This window comes from Astatotilapia calliptera, chromosome 10 (assembly GCF_900246225.1).
Source record: "Astatotilapia calliptera chromosome 10, fAstCal1.2, whole genome shotgun sequence".
NCBI lineage: Eukaryota > Metazoa > Chordata > Actinopteri > Cichliformes > Cichlidae > Astatotilapia > Astatotilapia calliptera.
In genome coordinates this window covers 19,361,165-19,386,970 of record NC_039311.1, presented here as the reverse complement: position 1 = coordinate 19,386,970, position 25,806 = coordinate 19,361,165, and the positions used below count along the sequence as shown (strand labels likewise).

Sequence of the window (25,806 nt, the reverse complement as noted above, 5' to 3'; positions counted from 1 at the left end):
AGCGCCGGAAGACCGTAGTGGCCAAAAATATATTACATCCGTGGTGGTTTAGCACTACCATAGAGAATGAATGGGAAACGGTTTAGGCCGTTTAGCTAAAGGGTTCGATTCCCCGACGGGGAGGCAATATCTTTTTATTCTTAATGTTAAACGTCAGACTGTGACATCCTTGGGAACGTCCTCAACTGCTTAATGTTTCAGGTTTCCTTGAACAGACTCAGGAATTAAACAATATTCAAACACATGACAGTTACTGAACTTTTCTAAACCGTAGCTTCAAAACTCTCCCTGGACAGCGCTTTGAGTGCTCAGGTAGAATAGAAAAGTGCTATATAAGAACTAATCCACCTACCATTTATCGAAACTGTTTCCAATTCGTTCTCTTTGGGAGTCCTAAACCACTACGGATCTAATATATTTTTGTCCACTATAGTCTTCTGTGCACGGGCTGTCACCATTCCCAACATTTATACTGCTAATCGGTTGTGTTAATTGAAAATCGTTGCCAAAAAATGCAGCAGTGTATGTGTGGTACATACATAAACCATGAATGGTTATTCTGTACTGGAAAAACACCATCAAAACTATAGGAGCAAAAATTGAAAAAGAACTCAAACATGTTTTTTTGTCATGTGCATCATCAGCATCCAAGTTTATGCAGCAGTGTCCCTTCCTCTGGGATTCTTGTGCTTACAGTTTTCATTGAAGAGAAGCCCTGTCACTCTGAAATCCTCGATGAACTCTGGCTTTAATCCTAAAGTCAGTCAGTCGGCGTAGTGTGTGAGTGTGTTTGTGTGTCACTGCGGCTAATATTATTGATTTTACTCCTTGTTTTCAGCAGGTGACTGATCCACACGCTTGCACCATGTGTATGTTTGCACTGTGTAAGATCCATTGGTCATCCTCCGCCATCCTCCTGTCTATCAATACAGTACTTGTGATACGTGTGATCATCTATAGATGTTCAACTGAATCATAAAAAAAAACATGTTTACTTATTGATATCTAGTAGAAATCAAAGCAAAAGAAGATAAACACGACAGAGATGTAGAGCTAACTGGAACATCTAACCTCACTTTAAGGTGTTTTGATGAAACAATAATGATTAAAAATAAAAGCTTTGGCTGAAAATATGACTTTATTGATTTATATTATGGCTACATTAGTGACATAAATTAAAAAATGCAGTCATTGTGGTTTGGGACATTTAAAACCAGTTATATCATCCCTGAAGTTGTCCAAGTTTTGTAACCTATTGTACAAAACACATACATAAACATCTTACATCTAGTAGTGAGTCTGATTTGTGTATGCAATGAGGCAGACATGTATCGTGTTTATCATGAGAGTGCAAGAACAAGAAGGCCCTGCATACATACTATTTGCACAGCGATGTGTGTGCACTGGTGTTGTTTTGAACATGCGAGTGTGCATGTTTGTTGTTGGCAGTGAAGGGTCATTGTGTGGGTGGTCACCACAAGTTGTGGGAGGCCGAATCAGCTTGAAAAGTTATGAAAATAGTCTTCAAATGTCCAAATATTACCCCGTGTGAGAGGATGTCTTCCTATACTGGGCCCCTGCATGAACACACACACACACGTTCTGTCCTTTTTTCCTTGACCTCCTGCTGCAACGCACACACAATGTTTCTCAGTCAGTCCTGCTGAAGGCCACTTGAATGCAGTGAAGATGAAGCTAAGCTGCCAGTAGTTGAGCAGTAGAGTGAGAGTAAGAGAGATGAGGTATTTGTTTAGCTCGTATGGAGACTCTGATGAAACTCCGAGTCAAAACATTTAACCACAACAAATAGAGTGCAAGATGAGAAAAACACGACATCGGAGGCTGGTCTTTATTCAAAATGTACCATCTGATTTTTTTTTTAGGAATTAAATTAATTGCTTAATATTTTAACAAGAAATATAAATTATGGCTCATAGCACAGACACACATGAGTGGGCGCGTACAGTTAGGTCTATAATTTTTTTCACAAAGACATTGGTCCGTTGGATATAGGGTTTAGGGAGAGAATGACTGCAAATGATTTTCAAACAACCTTTTAAAACAATCCAGTTATGTTTGTATGTCTGTACGATTACTTTTGAGCCTCTGGAATGGCTGACTGTGTAATAAAATATTCATAGTTCCTAAACAGTTAATGAAATACTTTTGTTAAACTGCTTAAATTAAAGTTGCAATTCCACGTGAAAGGCCAACGCAAAGTGGTGTACACGTGAGAAGTGGAATTAAAATCATACATGATTCCAAACATTTTTTACAAATAAATAACTGAAAAGTGGGGTGTGCGTAATTATTCAGCCCCCTGAGTCAATACTTTGTAGAACCACCTTTCGCTGCAATTCCAGCTGCCAGTCTTTTAGGGCATGTCTCTACCAGCTTTGCACATCTACAGACTGAAATCCTTGCCCATTCTTCTTTGCAAATAAGCTCCAGCTCAGTCAGATTAGATGGACAGCATTTGTGAACAGCAGTTTTCAGATCTTGCCACAGATTCTCGATTGGATTTAGATCTGGACTTTGACTGGGCCATTCTAACACATGGATATGTTTTGTTTTAAACCATTCCATTGTTGCCCTGGCTTTATGTTTAGGATCGTTGTCCTGCTGGAAGGTGAACCTCCGCCCCAGTCTCAAGTCTTTTGCAGACTCCAAGAGGTTTTCTTCCAAGATTCCCTGTATTTGGCTCCATCTTCCCATCAACTCTGACCAGCTTCCCTGTCCCTGCTGAAGAGAAGCACCCCCCAGAGCATGATGCTGCCACCACCATATTTGACAGCGGGGATGGTGTGTTCAGAGTGATGTGCAGTGTTAGTTTTCCACCACACATAGTGTTTTGCATTTTGTTTTCATCTGACCAGAGCACCTTCGTCCACATTTTTGCTGTGTCCCCCACATGGCTTGTGGCAAACTGCAAATGGGACTTTATTGTTTTCTGTTAACTGCTTTCTTCTTGCCACTCTTCCATAAAGGCCAACTTTGTGCAGTGCACAACTAATAGTTGTCCTATGGACAGATTCCCCCACCTGAGCTGTAGATCTCTGCAGCTCGTTCAGAGTCACCATGGGCCTCTTGGCTGCATTTCTGATCAGTGCTCTCCTCGTTCGGCCTGTGAGTTTAGGTGGACGGCCTTGTCTTGGTAGGTTTACAGTTGTACCATACTCCTTCCATTTCTGAATGATCGCTTGAACAGTGCTCCGTGGGATGTTCAAGGCTTGGGAAATCTTTTTGTAGCCTAAGCCTGCTTTGAATTTCTCACTAACTTTATCCCTGACCTGTCTGGTGTGTTCTTTGGACTTCATGGTGTTCATATTCTCTTAGACAACCTCTGAGGCGTCACAGAGCAGCTGTATTTGTACTGACATTAGATTACACACAGGTGCACTCTATTTAGTCATTAGCACTCATCAGGCAATGTCTATGTTCAACTGACTGCACTCAGACCAAAGGGGGCTGAATAATTACGCACACCCCACTTTTCAGTTATTTATTTGTAAAAAATGTTTGGAATCATGTATGATTTTCGTTCCACTTTTCACATGTACACCGCTTTGTGTTGGTCTTTCACGTGGAATTCCAATAAAATTGATTCATGTTTGTGGCTGTAATGTGACAAAATGTGGAAAAGTTCAAGGGGGCCGAATACTTTCGCAAGCCACTGTAAATAAAAACTACAATCATTTCCTTTGTCCAACAAATTTTAGACCAAATTGCATCCACACAGGACTGCACAGGTTCTCCTTGATTTCCTGATATCCATCCATATCCATTTTTATATTGTAGTATTAATCTTTACTACAATTATTGCGAATCTATTTGGCCACGATGATTTTGTAGGAAAAAAATCTGTCCTGACAGCTGAAAGTTTTTGCAAAAATATATGTAAAAGGAGAGAGCTGTACACATTCTTAAACATGCATATGCAAAGGTGCCACTGCAGTTACTCTGACTGGTTCACGTCTGTTAACTCTGCAGGTTCGTGTGCAGCTAAAACTCACTTCTTTAAATTGTATCAAGGCTTAAAAGTAAGGGCATGACTGCTGTGAATGACAGGCTATTCATGTATGTATTCAGCTTTTCAGGTTTTCTGTTACACGTTGGGGGTTTTTTGGCTTCTCCTCCACCTTCCTGCTCAAATAACACGAGCTTATGGTTACTGTTGGTATAAAGTGTTAAAGGGGGTCTGGCTATATTGAATGATTTTACATGATATGAGCACTGGCGCTATTTTCTAACTGATATCAGATAGTGCTGGTGGATTTATTTCTCTTTAACTCTTTCCCCAATGTCAAAATGACATTTGACGACCTTGCCTGTTCTCTTAATGTAAAGTCTAGACACCTTAGTTTATCTCAATAAAGTTGTGGTTTGACCTCAAGTTGAATATTTGGTGGGTTTTTCCAAGGGTGACTGCATAGGCAGAGACCGCCCTCACTAACCTCTGATGCAAACCCAGTTATTTTGTTCCCTAAGTTTCAAAAGTTGCTTCTTCTAGGCTGACAGGTGTTAAAAAGTTGAAGTTGTTCTTTAATAGTTGATCAAACATTAGTTGAGTCTCTGCTGACCCAATTTTGATTGGCCAGTTGTTCACGGGAAGCAAACAAAAAACTTGATAATAGGTGGCAACAACACTTGAATGTGTAACTAAGTCTCACACAGATAAATATCTAAGTATTCTCAAATTAATCATTAAGTATTGCCTCCAGCTCCAGTAGTGTCTTTGGTGACATTAGGGTGAAATAATATGGAGCGATTACTGGAAGGTGGTCTGATATTCCTAACATGCACAAACTGTGCAGGTTATAGGTTTAGTATCAAAGATGTGAAGGAGAATTAACTATAGCTACTATATTTTACTTTAGATCAGTTTTGACTTGAAGTCTTGGGAATGTAAATGGAGGCTATGCAATAGCTCTTTTGTGCACATCTATATTTTCACTTTCTATTAAAAGAACTTCTAAAACTGTTACTTTAGAAGTTATTGCAGTGCACTGGTACTTCTACTTCTGTTTGCTCATTTTCTTTGGTTGTCAGTAAAGATGGAGCCATAGATCAACACATCACAATGTGGGACAATGTCTCAAAAAGCGGAGTGGGCTGCTGTGCAGTCTCAGCAGCCCACTCCGCTTGGACAACGGGTCATACTACCTGCGCTGCTTCTTAGTGCCTTTTGAGAGATCTATAAAAGATTAAGTATTTCGCGTGTGAAAGTGTTCCTGGATGTTTAGTATAAAAATGCTGCGTGTTTACGCAGAAGTTGTTTCACGCTAATATGATGTAGGAAAACTGTAGGATTTCCTCACAGTTGGAAAAACGCGGTGCTCTTTCAATGTGCTGCAGCCCGGGCGCGTCTGACACGTTCCTCATTGCACGCCTCTGCGCCTCGCCAAGAAAGCAGCTGCAAGCCGTCAAACACACCCCCGCAGACTCTGGAGGAACAAGCGGCCTCTATAAGAACATTTTCACTTCTGGGGAGAGCTGATGGGAATGGGATTCACTTTCTTTTGTGTGTTCGCTCAACGTGATCCTTCCCATTTCTGCCTGATCCCATTTCTGTCCTCCGTGGGTCCTTCTTCGTGTGTTTTTTTTTTAACCAAGAAACCAAAAAAAACCCCCGAAATCACTACTTGTCTCTTTTTGTTTTCAAATTCATGGATCTTCTGCTGGGGTGAGGGGGTGGAGGTTCCTCTTTTACTCTCATCAATGATAAACCTTCAGCTGCGCAAGTGCTGCGCGGTCACGGCGCTAGGCTGTGATTGGTGGAGACCCAAGCTCCAGCCTTCGTGAACGCGCCGGTCTCCTGCGGCTCTACATATATATAGCCTCGATCTCCTCGTCACAGAGTAAAGTTATTCAAAGGCTTCGAGCTCTAGCTGCGCGAACTTCTACCAAGAGAAGAGAAGAAAAGAGCACCGCACATACGCTGACTCGACCTCAGTGATGCCGGTGAACGCGTCCGCTGTCTCCACTGTGTTTTTTCTGCTGCTGGTGTGTCATGTGCTGACCAACGACCAGCATGATGTTCTGGAGCAAGAAGTGAGCCAGATGAGAAGGCGCCTCTCTTTGCAGAGCACAGGTGAGCCGCCACGTGCAAGTTTTCACAGGTCGTGTAACGGTCGCATTTAAGCGTCGGAAACTGCATTTTGAAGAAAACTTTACATGCCCGAGGCCCTTGTTGGCCCTAAAAAAGAGCTTGAGGGGTGCTACTTTTTTCTCCCCCTTATTGCACATTTAATCTCATTGTAAGACAACCTGTTGGCCGTGCGCGCCTCTCTAACCTCCTGTGCTGTTGGTGACTGTAATTCAATGCGCGACTCCGGTGGTTCGACCCTGTCCATGCACATTCCCTCTGTATCCCTTTGGCAACACGTCCTACCGTAAGTAGTTTATGCACATTTCTGCTGTCATAGTAATTCCAGCACAAAGTTAAGTTAGTATGACGGTTTGCCACTTAACTTTGCCCATCAGAGTATGCTTGTAGCTCATATTCATAAAGCCAAGACGGCTTGCCACTTAATTTTACCCGTTAAAGTATGCTTCTAGCTAGGATTGGGTGATATATCGAGTTTTTAAAAAATATATCGATATATTTTTATACGAGATAAGCTGTGTGACTATATCGTTTATATAGACTGTTACGTTATAATTATATTCATGGAACTGCAAGTTTGTCTCGCTTTTCTCTCTACGTGTTACTCGGCCTCTCCTTCACTAACACAACTCCCCCTCCCCCATCGCTTCACCTGCAGCTAACGACAAGATGGACGCGGCAGCTATCAAAGAGGCGCTGGTCTGTAAAAAGAGAACATTTGGAGATTACTATTTTAGTGCTGCAGCGTTACACTCGTTAAAATGAGGTTAACGCCATAACTGTATTAACGCGACAAGTCTCCGTTAACGAGTTACCGCGGATCGCCCCGTGCGTGGGGCTGCACGGCGTCAACGCGTTAGCGTTGCGGTTAGCGGTTACCTCGTTAACGTGTTGACGCCGTGCAACTAGCACTAGTATTTTCACCATTTACAACAGCGCCATAAAGTGCAAAATGAAGAGTGTGTGAAACTGTGCTGTCTCCTGGCCCGAAACAAACTACCTTACATAACTCATATACTGTATTTTCCGGACTCTAACCTTTCACTAAAATACTTTCATTTTCTCAAAAATCGACAGTGTGCCTTATGTATGAATTCTGGTTGTGCTTTTGTGTCTAATCTGTAAGGAAAGCTGATCAAAAAGTACTATCTAACATTTAAATGTCTAAATCCTCATATTTACATTCTGTACACTTACAAATAGGTTTCTGATAGTTGAGGGGCTCGATCCAAACATGATACTGTCGATACCAACGTGGATCCATATTAGCTCGACAGGATCGATACTTTGTTTCTATCTTAAGTTCAGTATGTAGCCCAGTGAATTGTTTTTAATACATTTTTATTTGTTTTGGAAATGGAAAAATGTATACCTCTCCAAAAACATGAGTGTCAAAATGTATGAAAAGCTGAAAGGTGTGCTTTGTTTAATTATTGTGGGAAATAAACAAACACAGTAATTTAGCGGTCATTAAAATGTGATCAGAATTTGCAAATGGATGATGATTCATCTACTAAATCATGACACACTCCTCTCCCCTACATAAGCTGCCTGTTTAAGTTAAAATTATTATTATTACTGGCCCTGCATTTCCTTTGTGTTGGATTGATATGAAAAATTTGCAGTATGGCACAATACTAATTTCTGAAAAGTGAAGGCCAAAGGTCTGAGGCTTGACAGTGGATGTGTATTGTTTTTAATATTATATTATTTGGCACATACATTCACCTGGAAAGTTAATGCTGATCTCTCACTGTGTCTCGTAGCGGAGCTCCAGAGTTGCCTGTTGAGTTCAGCTGATGTTGGCTGTGGGATGTTTCAGTGTTTGAGCAACAACTCCTGTGAAATCCGAGGGCTGGACCACATATGTCTTACTCTGCTGCACAACGCTGGACACTACGACTTGCAGGTGAGGATAAGCCAGTGTGTCTCACATTCATTCACACTCAAAATAAACTCATTAAGTCAGTTGTGTCGTTACGCCTGCGGGGCACTGACAGGCTGAGGGGAAGTTCAGAAGTTGCCTGGGCAGGGTTGGAGAAGGCATATCTGGATGCGTGTTTTTATTTCATTTAATCCCTTCCATCATTGCGGTCATTTGTGAGGAATGCTTGTTGTATAAGAAGCAGTGTATCGTTATGCATGGCAGCACAGTTACAGCACAGCGTGAGAGGGGAAGTGAAAGGAGAGAACAGGAACATCCTGTCCACATTACTAGAATAGAAATGTATGAGAAAATGATGCAGGCCTAATGTGTCCCCAGTTTGAGCAGAAACAGAAGATGTTCTTTGAAGATCTCTGAGTGAATGTACCTGATACAGATGGTCGTGGATTAAAGGATAAAGTGTTGCAGGAAACTTCTTCAGGGCTTCATGTTTCATAACATGATAAAGATGATCACCCAGAAGAATTTTGTAGAGATTTGCAGATCCCCCTAAGACCCAATATGTGCCAGCAAAAAGCCCCCCGCAGCATTACAGAGCCACCGGATCCCCTCAATGTAGGGGTTGAGCATTTAGGCCTTTACCATTCTCTTAGTGTGCACCACTTATTGCTGGGGCACTTGTTGAGGGTATAGATGACAATCTGAAATTTGTTTAGGTCGGCACCACAGGTTCGTGTTTTTGTTTTTTTTTCTGTTTTCTTCACTGCTTAACTCGCAGATTCAAATTTGTCTTTGTACATGCACAGCCACCCTCTTATATCTGTTTTTCCTCACATACTGTACTAATGCGCTAGCAGCACCAAATGACCTTACTCCAGTTGAGCAGTTGGCCAAATACACTGACGATTGGGCGAGTTCACCAGCTGTCATGAAGATCTATGTAGAGCATCCACAGAGGTCAAACGGTTTTTGTGCCAGGCTGTCAACATGTTGTGGTTTGGTTTTGTGGTTTGTTTTCTCTCGCTCTCTACTGTAAAAGTGGATGAGGATAGTCTGGCTTTCAGAGCCTACCCCAAGCGTCTGTTAGAACTTCCAACAGTGTACAGAATGTAATTTAGGAAAAATATTCCTTTTAAAGTATACAAAAATGAAGTGAAATGCATTACAAGATATTTAGTTTACATACTCAAAAAGGAGTGTGAAGAAGTGGACATTTATTTAACCTCACCCCTTCTCTGTAAGTCATAAGTTATTTTTCAATACAGTTCTATTTACATGGTACCAAATAACAAAGACGGTTGCCTTGAGGCACTTTATATTGTGAGGTAAAGATCATACAGCAAAAACTAATGTTTTTCACAGAGCATTTGGTTTTCTGGTCTCTGGACACCACAGGTTTCAAATCATTCAAGTGTAGATTTTAGCTTTAATTCAAGGGATTTAACAAAAGTATTGCAATAGCTGTAGCGTTAGCAATTCAGCACAAGAGTTCTTCAATGCAAAGAAATGGGATATTCTTCAAGTCAGCAGGTTTTCAGCCTCTGAAGATAAAACTGAAATTAAAGAGAGCCACAAATGAGCTTAAACTGAAGGTGGCTTCAGTATAGGACTGACGTACCATCTGAAGGGAGGAAATGCAGCATCTGGTGATGTCTGATGGTTCTAGACGTCACACAGTCGGTGACTACAAACCATTTTAATCCAACTACTTAAAAAATAAAATAAAAATTCCTTATTTTAAAATTGTTACTTTTCAGCCTCTAAAAATCAAGGACTGTGTATAAAAATGGTTTTATTTCCTAAACAGTACTTCAGGTAAACCCCTTGATTTAAGGCTGTCACAAATTGTTTTTGTTTGCGTAGCACTTTCATAGAACTTAGACCAACTCAAAGTACTTTATAGATGACTGAAAAGATGATAAATCAAACATGGACATAAATAATAAATCAATAATAGAATAAAAAACTAAATAGAAGTCTTTGAATCTGATAGAAAAGACTATTGGAAATAAAAACATGGTTGCAATAAAACATTAGGGGGGGGGGGGAATCGTGTGTATGTATATAGGTTTCCCTGTAATCGTCCACTCACTGTTCTCCTTTTTCTCGCAGGGCAAAGCATTTGTGAAGGACACGTTGCGGTGCCTGGCATTGGGGCTGCGGCAGCGTTTCAGCTGCATCAGCCGGCGGTGTTCGGCGATAAAGGAGATGGTGTGCGTGCTTCAGAGGGAGTGCTACACCAAACACCAGCTCTGCCTGGCACTGCGGGATCACATGGACACCGTGGAAAACCTGGTGCAGTTTCACCTAATGTTTCCCCCTGGGTGAGAAACACAAACTCACACAAATTAACTACTAACAGCCACAATTTTATTGTTTTGATAGATATGTGTACAAATAAATGCATTCAAAATTATGTCATTAATTGCTCAAATGGAAAAATGAATAAAACTGGGACATTCTATTGTTTTTGGCACTTCCTGTAAGTGACATTTTTTTCTAAATGTACATTTGGACAAAACAGCCAAGTATTTATTGATGACCCTGATGTATTCGCATCCTGCCAGGCCATACGTGGAGCTGACGAACTTCCTGCTGAAGTGCGGAGAGGAGGTCAAGACGTGGGTCGGACGCCGTTTGCGTGAACAATGCGAGCAGTACTGGGGGTCGCTTTGCAGCAGCCTTGCCGGAAACTGCCCCCTCTGCCAATCCGATACCCTCAACCAAAGCACTTTCCCACCCACCAGTGCACCATGGCCTATCGCTGCTGGGGGACCCCTGCAGCAACAAACAGAGGCTAAACCAGAGGATGGGCTCAGTCATATAGACAACACAACTGAACCAGATTCAGTTGTGTCTGAGAAATCCAGTGTCACTCCTCTACAGACAGATGGAAACTGAGTACACAATTCTATAATACTAGCAGTAGTGGCTAAAAGTATTCAGTGTAGTAATGCATCATAACTTATTCAATCTGCTGGGCATTTGTGCTCCATTAAGGATGGAAGAACAATTATCTACCTCACTTCAATCTCACAGACCACTGCAGCTCAGCATCAGACGTACACACACGGAATCAGTAGGTCAAGTGTAGCTCATGGCTCAAAGTCAGTATCCTGTTTACAAGCCCAGTTCCAAAAAAGTTGTGACGCTGTGTAAAATCTAAATACCATTAGAATGCATTATATTTTATTCAGTATTGAACATAGAAAACCTACCAAGTGTTTAAACTGGGACACTTTACTGTTTCATGAAAAACATTTGCTCAATTTGAACTTTTACACAGCATCACAACATTTTAGGAACAGAGTTATGAATCTGCTTTTGTATTTATGGAGAAAGTCATATTGTGTACCATGGAGAAACAGATGAGGCACAGTGTGCAGAAAGGAAAGCACTCATAGGTCAATATGTGTTAGAAATGTATTTTTAATGTTCACTTGTTCACATTTCATACAGACCTCTGGTGTTGAATGCTGTGGGGTTTTTTTTTTTTGGTTTTTTCCTCCAATGGATCACAAACTCTGAACAGTTATTTGAATTTTATTAAAATAAAGTGATACTGATGAACAAACAGAAGTGTTATTTAAATTAGTCCTATCCTGTTGAACAAGTCTTTTAACAGCACTGCAGTTAAAACTGATATTTTGAGTTTTAAGACATCTGCTGGTGCTTGAGACTTTTAAATGAACTCTAACCCACGGGGCTTTTGTTCAACATTCACACAATCTGACACCTTTCAGGGCAACAATCATTCACTGGATTGCTGGTTCAGTAGTTTGGAAGGAAGGCATGAGGTTAAAAAAAATGTACACTAAATACACTCCTGAGCACATTCACACTTTATAACAAAAGTAAACAAAAACAAAGGTTGGTGCATTTTGCAACCATGACCCTGACTAGTTCTGAATTAAAGGTACTGGACACTAGGAGGGCAACCCGCTTTGGGGTTGTGGGTTTTTTTTTTTTTTTTTTTTTTTTTTTTTTTGTTTGCTTTTCTCTTAAGCTGTAGAATTAAAGGCTGGTTAAGTCAGAAGATACTACTACAGCTCAGAAACCAACCATGACTCAACAGGAGTAGATGGGAGTCCTACAATGTTGCTCACTTTTCTGTCCCCCTCTTTTCTTCCCATCTCTGTGTAAAAGTGAAGCTCCAGCTGAATTCAAATAAGGTTGCCCTCTGCTTGGAGGACGTGAATATTTTGCATAAGCTGAAACATTTTATCACGCAGATCACCTCTTTGGATGGATTTTGTTTATTTGCAGCAATCGAGGCTTAAAACAAGCCTCCAGTGGTCCCTTGCTTTAGTCTCTAACTCCCAACCTTTCAACATGTCTGACATGAGGGCAGAATCACAGACTACCTTTTCTTCCTTTTACGCTGGACTTAAGGGGTACAAAGAGATATTACATGAGCATACAGGCTGCTGATCTTTAGATGCTGTCTTATTGCATTGTGAAACCTACAGTGTGCTTTAAGGTATCAACATTTCAAAAACTGCACACAATTTGGCAAATATGAGCATCTGAACCTTTAAGCTCTCTGTATTTACTTCAATTTAATGTAAATTTCAATGTAAACACATGAATTTCCTCAAGTTCAGGCTTTCTGAAAAAGACCCATCATCCAGAATGATAGAAATGGTCACATTAGGATAACAGAGTCCTTACTGTAACACCAGGGAGGCAGTGTGAGGCATCAAGGAAAAGGCTAAAAAGCAGCAGATCCCTTCTTCAACTGTGACCATTTGCAACATGCGTTCAAACTTTTGACAATACATTGTATAACCATATCTACTCGAGGCAGGCTGTGGCTTCTTAATGTTTTCTATGAAACTCTGGATGTCAGTTTTACTCACTTTGCTCCTTTCACTGCTGAAGTGGATCTTGAGCTTCAGATATTTTCCAACCCTTCATATTGCATATTATATGTAAGAAGTAACACGTTCCCACTTCACGCCGCCTCTGTGTGCTACAGTCCAGTTTCAGTGCTGCTTCTAAGAGTCCATGTGGTTCATGCTTCTACTTCATACCTCCTACAATTCACTGTGTTAACTCGTTCCAAGCCAGTCCCCACGTCCTTGAGGAAAAACAGACCCAGGCGGCCGACTAAATGAAGGGGAAGAGACGTTTCTTGAGGATGTAGAGGACGGTGGCAAAGAAGAGGGCTAGTGCAAGGAAGATGAGCAGCTTGTCTGTCAGCTCCCGCCGGTTGTACTTCAGGATGAGCTTCCTGCCCAGGTGAATGGTTCCTGTCATGCTTTTAAACTCCTCGTTGGTTTCCTGCACCGTCCTGGATGAGGTGGCTGAATAAGGAGGACGAAGAATTAAAGGCATTAAGGGTTTAGGAGGATCGGTTAGGAAATGTGGACAGGAGACTGAAACATAAAATTAGATTTTTACCTAGAGTGCCAATGGTGTCCTCACTCTGCTTCACCTGTTCAGACATCATCCTGCTGATAGACATCAGACTCTCTGTGATGTTGCTGCTGGTTTCCACTAAATTTTCCTTGGTTGCTTTCCTGAGACAAAAACACACACACACACACACACACAGAACAGAGCAGGTGAAGTACTGCAGATGGGTTCTGACATGCCTAATTTATTATTAGATTATATTAAAGTGATTTATTGGAGACTAGAAGGAATCTTTTTCTCATTAAGTAGTTTAGAACCTTGTGTTTCTACCACCAGTGCAACTAGCCACTCTATTTTTATATTCATTTATCTTTTTTGGTTCATTTGTGCCAGTTTTTAATCAATTTTTTTAAATCACAAATTACCAAAAGCAACAATTAAAAAAATCTTATTTAATAATCGTTCATGAAAGCATTTTAAACCACAGACATTAGACAAAAGATAGTTTTACAGATGTTAACAAGTGTATCTGTATTTCAGTGTACAGCAGATTAGCTGTTGTTTTGACATAGTTGTCATACTGCGATTCATCTGATAACACTCCATAAACATAAACACACATCTGTGTAAAACAGAAATATTATTGGTGGCCTGGGCTTAAAAACAGAAAGAAAACAGTGTAATGGTAATAACTACAGGAAGTAGAGGATAGAAGTTACTGACAGAAACTATGGTATCAGTTTGAAAATCCTAAGCAGCCTTGTTCTCAAGGTGTGTACGATGCCTCTGCCCGGCAGGGTAACGATAATACCCCATCAGCCTTTTACAGCTAAACAGAAACCAGGTAAATTAATACAGGTGACATTAATTTCCTCCTGTTTGGCTGCAGGTATACAAAAATCACTGATCAAAGTTCAGACTGCATATCAGCAGCTCTAACCAGGTGTAGAAGTACGGGAATCTACATAACGCAAACAAACTCGGGGTACACTGAACTGTCTTCGTAGTACAGTGCTCTGTAGCAGAGCCTTGGCAGAAACTATATTTACCTCTGTCTGGTGTTGTGGTTTTCCTCACCATGCAGCAGTTCGTCCTTCTCCATGTTGTCTATGGCAAGTTTACAAGCCAGGTTAGCTTTTCTCCACGCTGTCTGGTTGCTGACAAGACAGACAAGAAAAAGCAAACAATTTTGAGACTGAAAGTTTTTGTTTTAGATTTTTTTTCCATCTTAAGTGCTCGCTTGTGTCTGGATTTCCAGTTTACATTATCATCGCAACAAAACAGAAACCAACAACATGTTCACTGGGACACGAGGCAAGTGATTCAAGGGGAAAATAAAATGACTGGTGCTGCACAGGCTTATTTTTTTTAGATGTGTCTGTGTGCGTCTGCGTCTAAACACCTCAGCATCTGCTTCCATTGGCTCTCGGTCTCTGTTTGGATGGCCACTCTGTCTGACTCTTTGTCCTGCTCTTTGGCCATCTGCTCCAGATCCTGGAAGAAACAAAAAAACAACAACATCATGGCATCACATGACACAGATCCAATATTAAGCAAAAAAAAAAAAAAACCCTGTCAGATGCAGCACCGTGTGGATGTGTAGCTGAGGCCTGACCTGAATTCTGAGCCTCAGCTTGTTGAATTTCTCTTTGACCTGAGCATTGAGCTCCACAAGAGCAGACTGAGGTCCTGGACAATCCCTGATGTCCTACAGACAACACACACACATTGAGTTAAATATAATGTATTAGTTATATTTTATAATTATATCACATCGAGTAAGACATACATCATGTGAATTCATAAATGCACAAATCTTTGTGTGAGCAAAGGAGCTTGTGCTTTAGGAGTATGAGACATCTGGTCCATTGTTATAAAGTGTTTTGTCATTGTACATAGTGTACTGAGAGCTTGGCAGCAAGTCAGACTCATTCCCTGTGAATCCTGGACTCCACCAGCTCTGCCCCTTTATCATTGATTCTGTTCACAAGTTTTTTTGGAAGACAGTTTCTATGTGCAGCCAAGAGGTGGAGGCAGTCAAATTCAGTGGACTCAGGATCTCATCTCTGCTTTTTGCTGATGTGGTTCTGGTGGTTGAATCGAGCAATGACCTCCAGCTTGCAGTGGAGCAGTTTGCAGCAGAGTGTGAGGTGGCTGAGAAATGGTGTGTCCACCACTACACATGAGCTGCTGCCCCCAAGTGGTGGAGTTCAAAGCAACTCGGGGTCTTGAGAGGGAAAGGGGAAGTAGGGGATGTGGCACTGTAATTGCCTGCTGTGGTGAAAAGAGATTTAGTGGTTGTTCTACATTCTGGCCCTCACCAACGGACATCAGCTGTCAGTGATGATCTGGCCAAGAGGACAGCAGAAATCTATACAAATATAACAGCTGTATAAAGATACTTTAAATGGCCAAAAGGACTTGATTGATTGCAATGTAATGTAGAACCATAAAAATACTTGCAAAATATGTCATTTTTTATTACTTTATATATGAAATCCATTTTTAAATCCTGTTGACTAGAGCTATTTAGCAATATAACCAAAGACATTAGACAAAGAAACACTGGCGGTCACTTTTTGATAGGGCAGGTGTCTCTCAGCTTACAGCCGTTCCACCATCTGGCTCAGGATATACAGTATAAATTTTAGCACATTTTTCTCCATTAAAAAAAAAAACTTAATATATTTTTTATATTCATATTATTTACATTTTCTAAAACAATTTGTTTTAACTTATTTTAATTTCCCTTACTAATTAGGATATCACGAACGCAGAACTAAACAAAGAGTGCGTCGTAAATATTTTTTTAAATAACATCTGATAATAAATGATCATTTTCTTCTCTCGGTTATTTGAATAATTAGAGATTTATTACTCAAAAGTATTATAACTGTCTCAGGAATGATTTTTTGCCTAATTAAAATAAACAAAATCAAGAATGTTTTGTGTCTTTTGACTGTCGGAAAGTTAACGTTAGCTTCTTCTTAGCTCAACTTGAAGACCTGTTGTGCGCATGTTCAGCCAGCTCTCCAGAGTTACCAACGGTTCAGAAATGGCTCAGGATGAAAGGACAAACAAGGCGCTCGTTCTTCATTCCTTACCTGAATGAGAGCTTTAATTTCCAGATCATATTTGATAATTTCTTGTGCGCAAATTCGGACGTGAACATCCGCAGAAGACGCCATTGTTGTTTTTGTATGGCAAGCTGGAGGTCCAAAAGAGGTAAAGACGAAGGACCAACGGTAGTCGGATGTTAATTATCCGTGGAATAAATAAATATGTTACTTAAAATGGAACAAAAAAAAATACTTAAATAGGATTTTATAATTCCTTTAAAAAAAGTGCAGTTACTTATCATTCTGCAGCTTCCACTATAATTTTGTCCTTACTTATTGGACAGACAGGATCCACACTGAAATTTAAATGTGTTTTCAAATGTTTAAACATCATATAAAACAGAACCACTAAATAATTTTAAGTTTGTAATATATAAACTATACTTAGAGAGTCAAAAGTGGCATTTTTAACTAAAAAAAACTACTAAAATTAATTCAGCCTCGGCTGTTACTAATATACTCTTTTTTTTTTTATTAACATCATGGATAGAGCCTGTACTATTACTTTTCTACTAAGTGTTAGTATTAACAGTACGTACTGAAAAGGGGGGTCTTGTGTCATTTTTACACCAGCTAATTTTGTGGAAATCCTGTAAAGGAAAAAGGAGGCCCATGTCTGATCCGTGTTCCCAGCAGTAACCCTGTCAAGATAATAGACACAAAGACACAGACAGAAATTTCTCCCTTTTTCTGATAGACTTTGTGCTTTGTCTAAACAGCAGCAAACCAGCAAAATATGTACAATACAAGAGTGGAAGAGCTATTTTAATGTGGTCTTTTTCCATACTGTTATATACAAAAGACAATAAAACCATGAATAGAACTTAATCATAAGCACTTCCTGTTTAGATGCAGCCCTTTTCTGAATGTGTCCAAACCTAATAAACACATCAGTGAGCCACATTGTTGCTTTGGGAAACATTTTCTTTCATTATGAAAAGGTTGGGAGGGGGAGAGACGCCATCCCACACACCACTGCGGTGTACATGTAGGGCATCAAATTATATTAAAGTATTTTTTAAAAAAGAATCAAGGAAATTATGTATGTAGTAGAAGCAGCTGTCTGCTTTCAGTTGCAGTCTCCCAATGACATTTGCTGGTGGTAAAAATAAATTTAGAGCCATCAGCAGAAGTGTTCCTATCAGTGGTTCTCTTTGGCTGGATAAAGGCATCTCTCCATTTCACAGGCACTACTTGTGGAGGAGATAATATGGCATTACTCAAAAATCAACCAGAAACACTGGTGAAGATCTTAAGTTTCACTTCGCTTGAATGATCCCGTTTTATTTATATATAGATTGTGCTGGAAACATTCCTCAGACATTTGGGTCCATACTGACATGACAGCGTCACACAGTTGCTGCAGGTTTGAGAACAGTGAACTCACTGTCGTGTTCAAGAAACCAGTTTGAGATGATCTGAGTTTTGAGCAGCTATCGTAAAGGGATAGACATGCTCACAATAATACTCAGGTGGGCTGTAGTATTTAAATGATGCTCAGTTTGCACAAAGGGGCCCATAGCGTACCAAGAAAGTATCCCCTACAACATTACAGCACCGCCACTGTTGATATAAGGCAGGGTGGATCCATGCTTTCATGCTGATTGCACCAAATACTTATGCTGCAATTTTAGTGAGCCCATGCTGATTGTAGTCTTGGTGTGGTCTTCTGCTGCTGTAATATTGGATCTGTTGTGTACTCAGGAATGCTCTCCTGCATATCTTGTTGAACTCTTTATGAACTCATTTGCTTAAAATACATTTTTAAGCGACGAAAAATTCAAAAATCATTTATAAAAATCAGGTTGGAAAACTCACACACACACTCGGTCAGTTAAATAAACAAGATTCAGACTGGGGTGCTAATGGTTTTATTGTTTTGATATTAAAATCAATAAACATAATCAGACAAACATGGTTACAAGCAGAGCTGTGGTACCAACTCCTGGTTGATACAACAGAGAAAAACGATTAAAAAAAAAAAAAGAAGAAGAAGAAGGAGAAGAAGAAAAACAGAAAATAAAGAGAGAGGCACAATTACACAACAGAGATTCAGGGCAGGTGTCTGCAGAATGTCGAGCAGCCAGAGACAAAAACTGTCAGAAGCTCTGAAAGAGAATCGGGCTGTTACAGTACAAACCAAAAAATAATAATAATAAAATAAAGGTCTTTTACTTTTCCATGCCTGTGCATAAAGCCACCCACTGTGCCTCCAAGAAGAGAAAAAATAAAAAATAAAAATACAACGTTAAACAAAAAGTTAGTCAAAACAAAAGTATAAACCCAGCACAACATTTATTACACAACATAAATATAGCAACTGTCAAGATATTGTATTTGAACAGGCATATATGTGAACTACAAATATAGATGTCATTGCTAAAGAGAGGATCAAGTTAGTTTCAGCAGGATACACTTTTTCTGCAGGTTTTGCTTCTTTATGAAATTATAATCACCAAGAGATCTATTATAGAGCACTTAGCAATGAAGTACAGCCCTCCTACTGAGACTGGGGAGAGGAACACACACAGGACTAACTACAGAAAGATCCCATGCTGTTGATCGAGTCAAATACCATACAAGACCAGAAGCATCGTAACAATGGCATGTAGCTGTGGAGCTCAGTATGGCCGATACCTTCCACATCCGCTACATGTTTGGACTTGTATGGATTTCCTATTATAATCCTCCGTCTGTCTGTCATTATTAAAATTTATAAAGAGAGAATAGTAACCAAACAGATGCCGTCTTTTTTCGGTAAATGTCTCTTGCTTCATGCATTTTGGCAAGTCTGGAAGGAGATGTAAATCATTGCAGTGTTTGGATGATGAGTTGGACGTATGTAGAAATAGAAAGAGGGGTTTTCTTTTTTATTATTATTATTAAGTGTGGGTGGTTGTTTGCTTGAATCAGTCTGCCGGAAGAGGAGATTAACCCTTCCCCATCATTCATTGCAAAGGGGAAGGTGAGGGGTCTCTGCCCACCAGCCTTTAGTGGCCCCTGGCTAATCTCAGGGGTTCCCTGACAAGACAACTGCGAACCAAAGCCCTTCTGATAAAAATTAAAATTAAAAAAGCACCTAGAAGGGGCAAAACATCTCTGGCGCAGTGGTAAAGTTTTACTTCCTTAAAACTAAATTTTCCCCACCAAAAGTTAGAGACCGCAAACAAGCCAACTCCTGACCTCAGCTCCGTGGCGGTGGAGCACCTGAACCTCAGCCCAGAGTCATGACCAAAGAGTCACCTAAAGGCAAGGTTCAGTCTGGTGACCCACCGAGCTTTTCTCAGGACTTATTAAACTTCCGCTTCATGGGCCCCACAGACAGCGATAATTCAAACTCACAATGAAACTGTAGTCTGACTTGGACCGGTTTACTTAGAAAATAATGAATTATTTTTATCTCCTTAGACCACCTTCAGTCTTAAATCTGCTTAAAGTTTCATTTTCAGTCTCCATCTCTAATCACAGCAAACATCTGAAGTCTCTTTTGGTTGCCTGGCCAAAAGAGAGTCCCCATATATATCTATATCACCTAAAAAACAAACGTGCATTTGTGACTATAAAGTACTGGCAGAACTGCCCTACTTTGTCTCCTGTTTCCAGTATTTGTGCTAACTGGCTGCTGGCTGCAGTGACATCAAACTTCTCAGCCAAGTTATAGTAAGAAAACAAATCATCTACAACTTAAAAATGGTTGCAATGCTCCTTTAATGGAGGGAGTCATTATTAGACTATTATGCAAGAGGATGTCTGGGTACATGTCAGCAGAGAATATCTCATGAAGCTCAGTCACACCAATCATAACTCTATTTGCACAAAAAGAGTAAATATTTGTAAGTAATAACTAATATAGGACAATTCCTTAATTTTAGTTGGATTCACATTTGACTTTTTTTAAGTTTGTAATCGTTATGTTAAAGTGTCTATTTTCCAATTTGTGATAGGTGAGCTCAGTTTATTTAAATCTAACTGAGCATTAGTTAGTGACATTTACATCTCTAGATGCTATTACAGGTGTGTACATAAAAGCTATTTACAGAATAGGTTGAGGGAAAAAATTAAGATATACTTCCCAGTTTTTTTTCCAGACTTTTTGCTCATGATTTTGATTTTTTTCTTCTTCTTTTTTTCCCCAGTCAAAACTTGAAGATTGTTTCCAGTGGTCCCAATTCTCTTCTATACTAATTGGATCTTTGTCAAAAAAATAAATATATATAATTTTTGTATGAACAGTTTCTAGTTTCATTGTGACTTTGATTAAGATCTGTGAATCTCATGACAAGTCTCTGACTTGTGGTAAAGACTGCTTTAGTGGAAAGCTTTAAAGTCTAGCTCCAATCACTGTCTCCTTGCATTGTTAAATTAAAGGACCGAACAAATAAATAAAGAAATGGCAAGAACACTGGGATCAGAGAAAATGACAATAAAATATAATTTAGGGAAAAAAAGTGCAACATTTGATAGAGTCAGAGCATAAATATCAAACCATATTGATAATAAAAAAAAAAAGATTGAAACACACAAGCAGGACAGCAGCCATTAAAAGATACGACATTCATGATCTTTCTGGATCCTGATGACAAAGAGTCTCCCTCTGTTGAGACAACAGGAAAAGCTCTGCCAAACGCTCGTCTGTCTGTATGATCCTGCTGAGGAAGACTAGTCTACATTCATCAGCAAAGCAGCAGCAGCAGAATTATATACCTCGCTATATCAGCATACAGCAGGTCAGAAGTCAGAAACACAAGACTGACCAGAGTCATCAACAGAAGGAATAATATGGCTAATACAGCTATTTAACACAGCCATGTTAGCACCCAGCCACTGACAGATTAGCACCACAGTGTACCTCCATGCTCAGTTTGTCGCTTCATTCGCAACCTGCGACTCAGTGCCAACACTGACTTCAAGGAGGGTCTGGCACTTCATTATAGCAAAGTTAAGAAATGGAAAGTTCGCGTTTATTTGGGATTTTTTTTTTTTTTCCTGTCTCGACAAGGTCTCAAAAGGTAGCAACAGAGTGCTCTGTGTCGAAACCTTAGAAGAAGAAGAATGCATTTTAATTGTCTAGGTAAAAAGCAGGCCCAAGTCTCCCTCTGTCTCAGACACAGTGGAAGTTTGCTCTTCTCTACGCGGACACACCAGCGGTGATAGCAGCAGCAGCCAATGCAGAATACACGATAACGTGGCATAGTGGGCAGAGAAAGAGTTCAAAACAGAACCAGGTTTCCCAAAACAATTCAATTTACAGGTTGTCTTTTCTGCTCTTCTTCAGCAAGGCTATTCTACGATCGAGACATGACTAACGGCTCTCATCTGCCTCTTAGGTTGACTATTGTATAAAATGCACTGATTTAGGGTTCAGATGAGGTTTTCATTTCATTATTGAACTTCAAGTTTAGGTTTTGGGAAACCCAGTCCCTGGTTTCTGTAGGGAAACCCCCTCCAGACTGACAGAAGGTGCAGATTTGTGTTCTCATATAACTGATTAAGGCACCTGGTTCAGCAGGCATCATATTCAAAATATTTTTTTTCCTTCTAAGTGTACAAACCAAGTGCAAGGTGAGTAATGCTGTTGGTCTTTTAACTGCCACAGGGAGGGAAAAAAGAAAGATTGGGGGGACAAAAAAAACCCAACCAAACAAAAGAAAAACCCCAACAGGTATGTGTGGTATAAATATACTGTAACTGTGGTATGGACACCCTAAACCAAAATCTGATGTCTCTTTGTGCTCATTCAATAGCAGCAAGTATGAAATCATACAACAGAGCGTACAGAGAGCCCAAAAAGCCATGCAACAACTTTGTGACAATGAACACCCTTTCCTGAATTCTTCCCGATCTGCGAGGAACTCACAGACTTGATTCTCTCAGCGCTATGCAGGGAATCGCCATGCAGAGACAGCTGCGTTCTCATTTTAGGGGAAAATGTGGAGGGTAGTAGTACATGTTTTTGTTTTGTTTGTACAAGCAACAAGGGTTCAAACAAGACAGGATATACATTTGAAATGCCAAAAAACAAAACACAAAAAAACCCTCAAAGCCAGACTCTTAGACCTGACAGCACAGCTAGTCCGAGGTTAGGTCATTTAACATTTTTATTCCTGTAATGATTTTTTATGGTAATGTCTATTTTACAGGGTAAGAAGCTTCCTGGAAACAATTACCATATGTACTTTGGTACCAATAAAGGGGAACAATAAGATCTTTTTTTTTAAAAAACAAAGAAAAACTGGTCACATGACTGTCCTTGTAGCTCTGTTTTGGTCTCTACCGGTTGTTGGCTGCAGCAGACAGCCATCTACTGCAGCCAATAAACCGAGACGATGAGCACGAAGCAAAACCTAAAAAAAAGAGTTTACATGTAGACAAACTGATTAGTCCAAGTAAATAATCACTGTTTATAATTCTGGCTATAGATAAATGTCACATTGAGCTGACATGCTGGACTCCAATAATATAACTGGAAGTTTATGATTTCAATACTTTCTCCTGAATTAGCACCAAATTACACAAAGCTGTACTGGAGGAAACTGGACATTTTTTTGGAAATTATTACACACTGTAAAACAAAGCATTACCCTATTAAAAATCATCTCAAGAGCACTTCTATGCACTTAATTGCACTCATTCAAAACTGCTCTTTCTGAATGAAGCTACATCCACGTGATCTTTAACAGAACCTCTGTGGCTTTGAGCGGTGGTATCAAATCCGTGAGACTGGCTTTTACAAAAGAAGTATTGGTACGCTTAACAATAACGATCATACAAGTCGATAGCACAGAAGCGGTGTTGTTGTTTTAAACAAGAAACAGTACAACTCTTCCTCTGATTGGTCCGACAGTGAGTCAGTGAAAGTGATCTGGGCGGAAGTCTGATCTGATCATAGTTACACTGAATGAAATGGTCACACGGAGTGTTTTCTGTAAACACATCTGAATACGGGTGCCTTTTTTTTTTGTTTTTTTTATAAATCCTCGTAGCATTTCTCGGGACAACGAGACGTAATCAGCACCATGTGACAAACCCCAGCTGGATCACGACTGGAAATCAGAGTGGAAACCATTCAGAGAGGAAGATGCTGCAGATTGTGTTTGCAAGAAGACCAAATTTGGACAAAACGGTGACATTTTGTGAGTTTTTTTGTAACAAGTCTGTTGGCCTTTGCTTTTAACTTTTATAGAGCATTGCACCATAGTGATTGACATTAACGATTCATAACGCACACACACTCTCTCTCACACACATACAGTACGCACAATATTTTGTACAGAGTAAAGAATGGCGACAATAATTGGAATACATAAATATACTTTCTTTTGATTTTTATATATGTCATCACATATGTCAGATAGAAGAACGATATTACCCTGATTTGCTGAAGAAGAGCTTTATGGATCCACGTAGCTTTTATTGGACAAGAGTAGCACAAAGTTACACACTCTATTAGCTTAATATTTGACTGTATAGGATTTATGTAATCAGAAATAAAAATTTAAAAAAAAACAGAAAAGAATAAAAGGAATAGTTTTACTGGCGTGGATTTTCACTCATTTCCTTAACTGTTAAAATGCCACAGAGTCTCCTGGTTTGAATGTAAAGTTGCACAGCTTGCGCCTATTCTGTTAAATGTAAAAACCTGTGAGGACTCTTTCTTGTAACCAGCCTTGTGATCGACAGCAAAACACACGCACGCTTCTCTTGTCAGCCGGCCGTCAACCAGCGGCCCTTCAACCACTGCTGACCCCTTGCCAGACCTGGATGAAATTATACCCGAAAGCATCGCTTCCAAAGCAGTTCAAACCTTTGGAGTCATTTTCTTTCAGATACATTTCATCACGTCTGCTACTTTAGTCAAGGTTGTTTTGAGCCAGTCAGGCTGAATTGATTTGTTGTTGTTGTTGTTTACCATATCGGCAGAACAATGTTAGGCCCCCCCCCCCACTCTGGGCAGCCGACTTTGTCTGCCATGTTGTTATTTTTGTTTGTGTGTGAAAAGTTATTTAAGAAGGCAATAAGTGTCCGGATTGAGTCTCCATTTGTAATTGGCTTGCCATACAGTACAGTGATATAGTAACTTCCCCCAAGGCGGCCGGGAGCAACGTCTTTCAAACAAGCTCTTCCTGGCCGCCCCAGGCTAAACCCTCCTCCTCAATAAGTCACAAGTAGAAATCAGTTTACAAATGATAACAATATAGCTCTCTGAAGAAATGTGTCTACACTGTACATCACCCTGAAGAGGAAGCCAAAGCAGAATCAGTTTTTCCATAGGAAACCTCTACTGAAGGCAAATGAATCGTGACGCCAAGGGGGTCAGCATCAAGATCAACGTAGGGGCCCTGGAATCAAAACCCTCTTGTTTTTTTTTTTAAGGTTTTTTTTTAATAATTTTTGTTTTCTTTTAAGACCACAAACATACTTTCACTCGGTCCCTGACCAGGAAATAGACCTATCCTGTCAAGACACTGGGCTTCCCAAAGCCATGCAATGGTACGCTCTTGTGCGCTCATATCATGTCATGGCTCCAGAAATGTGTAGATCTAACCCTCGTCAGGTCGTACACCTGCCCCTCGCTAGTTTACAGACCTAGCAGAGTCAGGCAATAGACCTATCCAAGCAAGTAGTCGTCAAGTACACTTGCAGCATTCACGCCAGGCCATTTAGCAGCAAATGGAAGAGAAAAAAATGCTTTTCTTTTCTTTTCTTTTCTTTTTGTTTTTGTTTTTGTTTTTTTTTTTCTTTTTTGGACAAAGTGCTTTCGGTTTTTTTAAACATATAAGATAGAGTATTCTATACATATATTTAACATTTAGAAGATACATATTAACTTATAGTTTATTTACAAAACTGAATCACTACTAAGAAAATAGCTATGGACGGTAAGGGGAGAGCAAGTCATTAGGCTACAACTAGTCTAAGAATCAAATATGAATCATGGATACTCGTCATTCTAGTTTCAGAAAAAGCACCATTTCTCCCTTTTTAGACGGAACGGAAAACAGTAAAAAAATCTATATGTGTGTGTGTGTGTAGCACTAGCTGTTATTCAGTCACACAACACAAACTTTATCATCAGCAGACTCACGTCACGCCAGTCTGAATTCAGCTTTGTCAAATTCACATTTTTCTCGTTTTAATATGACCTCCAAATAAATCAATTCTGCTTGAATTGTGAAACATTCCCAGAATAGGTAGCATCTCCTTAAAGGACTTTACCGTAACTGGTAACCAAAGTTATTCTTTATGTCTGTGACCAGTCAGGAAGGATATGACTAATGGAGATTCAATTCAGCAAAGCAAGGTCAGAGGCAGCGATGACCATCTCAGGAAAATACACA

The 25,806-nt window shown here is 39.9% G+C and overlaps 2 protein-coding genes across 2 annotated transcripts; one reads left to right on the top strand and one right to left on the bottom strand.

Moving 5' to 3' along the window:
* Positions 1–5,843: 5,843 nt before the first annotated feature.
* On the top strand, positions 5,844–11,471 carry stc2b (stanniocalcin 2b). Its single transcript, XM_026181494.1, has 4 exons — positions 5,844–6,091; positions 7,873–8,015; positions 10,104–10,315; positions 10,559–11,471. The coding sequence occupies exons 1-4, from the start codon at positions 5,956–5,958 to the stop codon at positions 10,890–10,892; spliced, it is 825 nt and encodes a 274-aa protein (XP_026037279.1). The 5' UTR covers positions 5,844–5,955; the 3' UTR covers positions 10,893–11,471.
* On the bottom strand, positions 11,403–16,583 carry bnip1b (BCL2 interacting protein 1b). Its single transcript, XM_026181495.1, has 6 exons — positions 16,454–16,583; positions 14,965–15,057; positions 14,752–14,843; positions 14,399–14,506; positions 13,395–13,513; positions 11,403–13,297 (listed from the first exon to the last, which is right to left on the bottom strand). The coding sequence occupies exons 1-6, from the start codon at positions 16,535–16,537 to the stop codon at positions 13,101–13,103; spliced, it is 693 nt and encodes a 230-aa protein (XP_026037280.1). The 5' UTR covers positions 16,538–16,583; the 3' UTR covers positions 11,403–13,100.
* Positions 16,584–25,806: the final 9,223 nt, after the last annotated feature.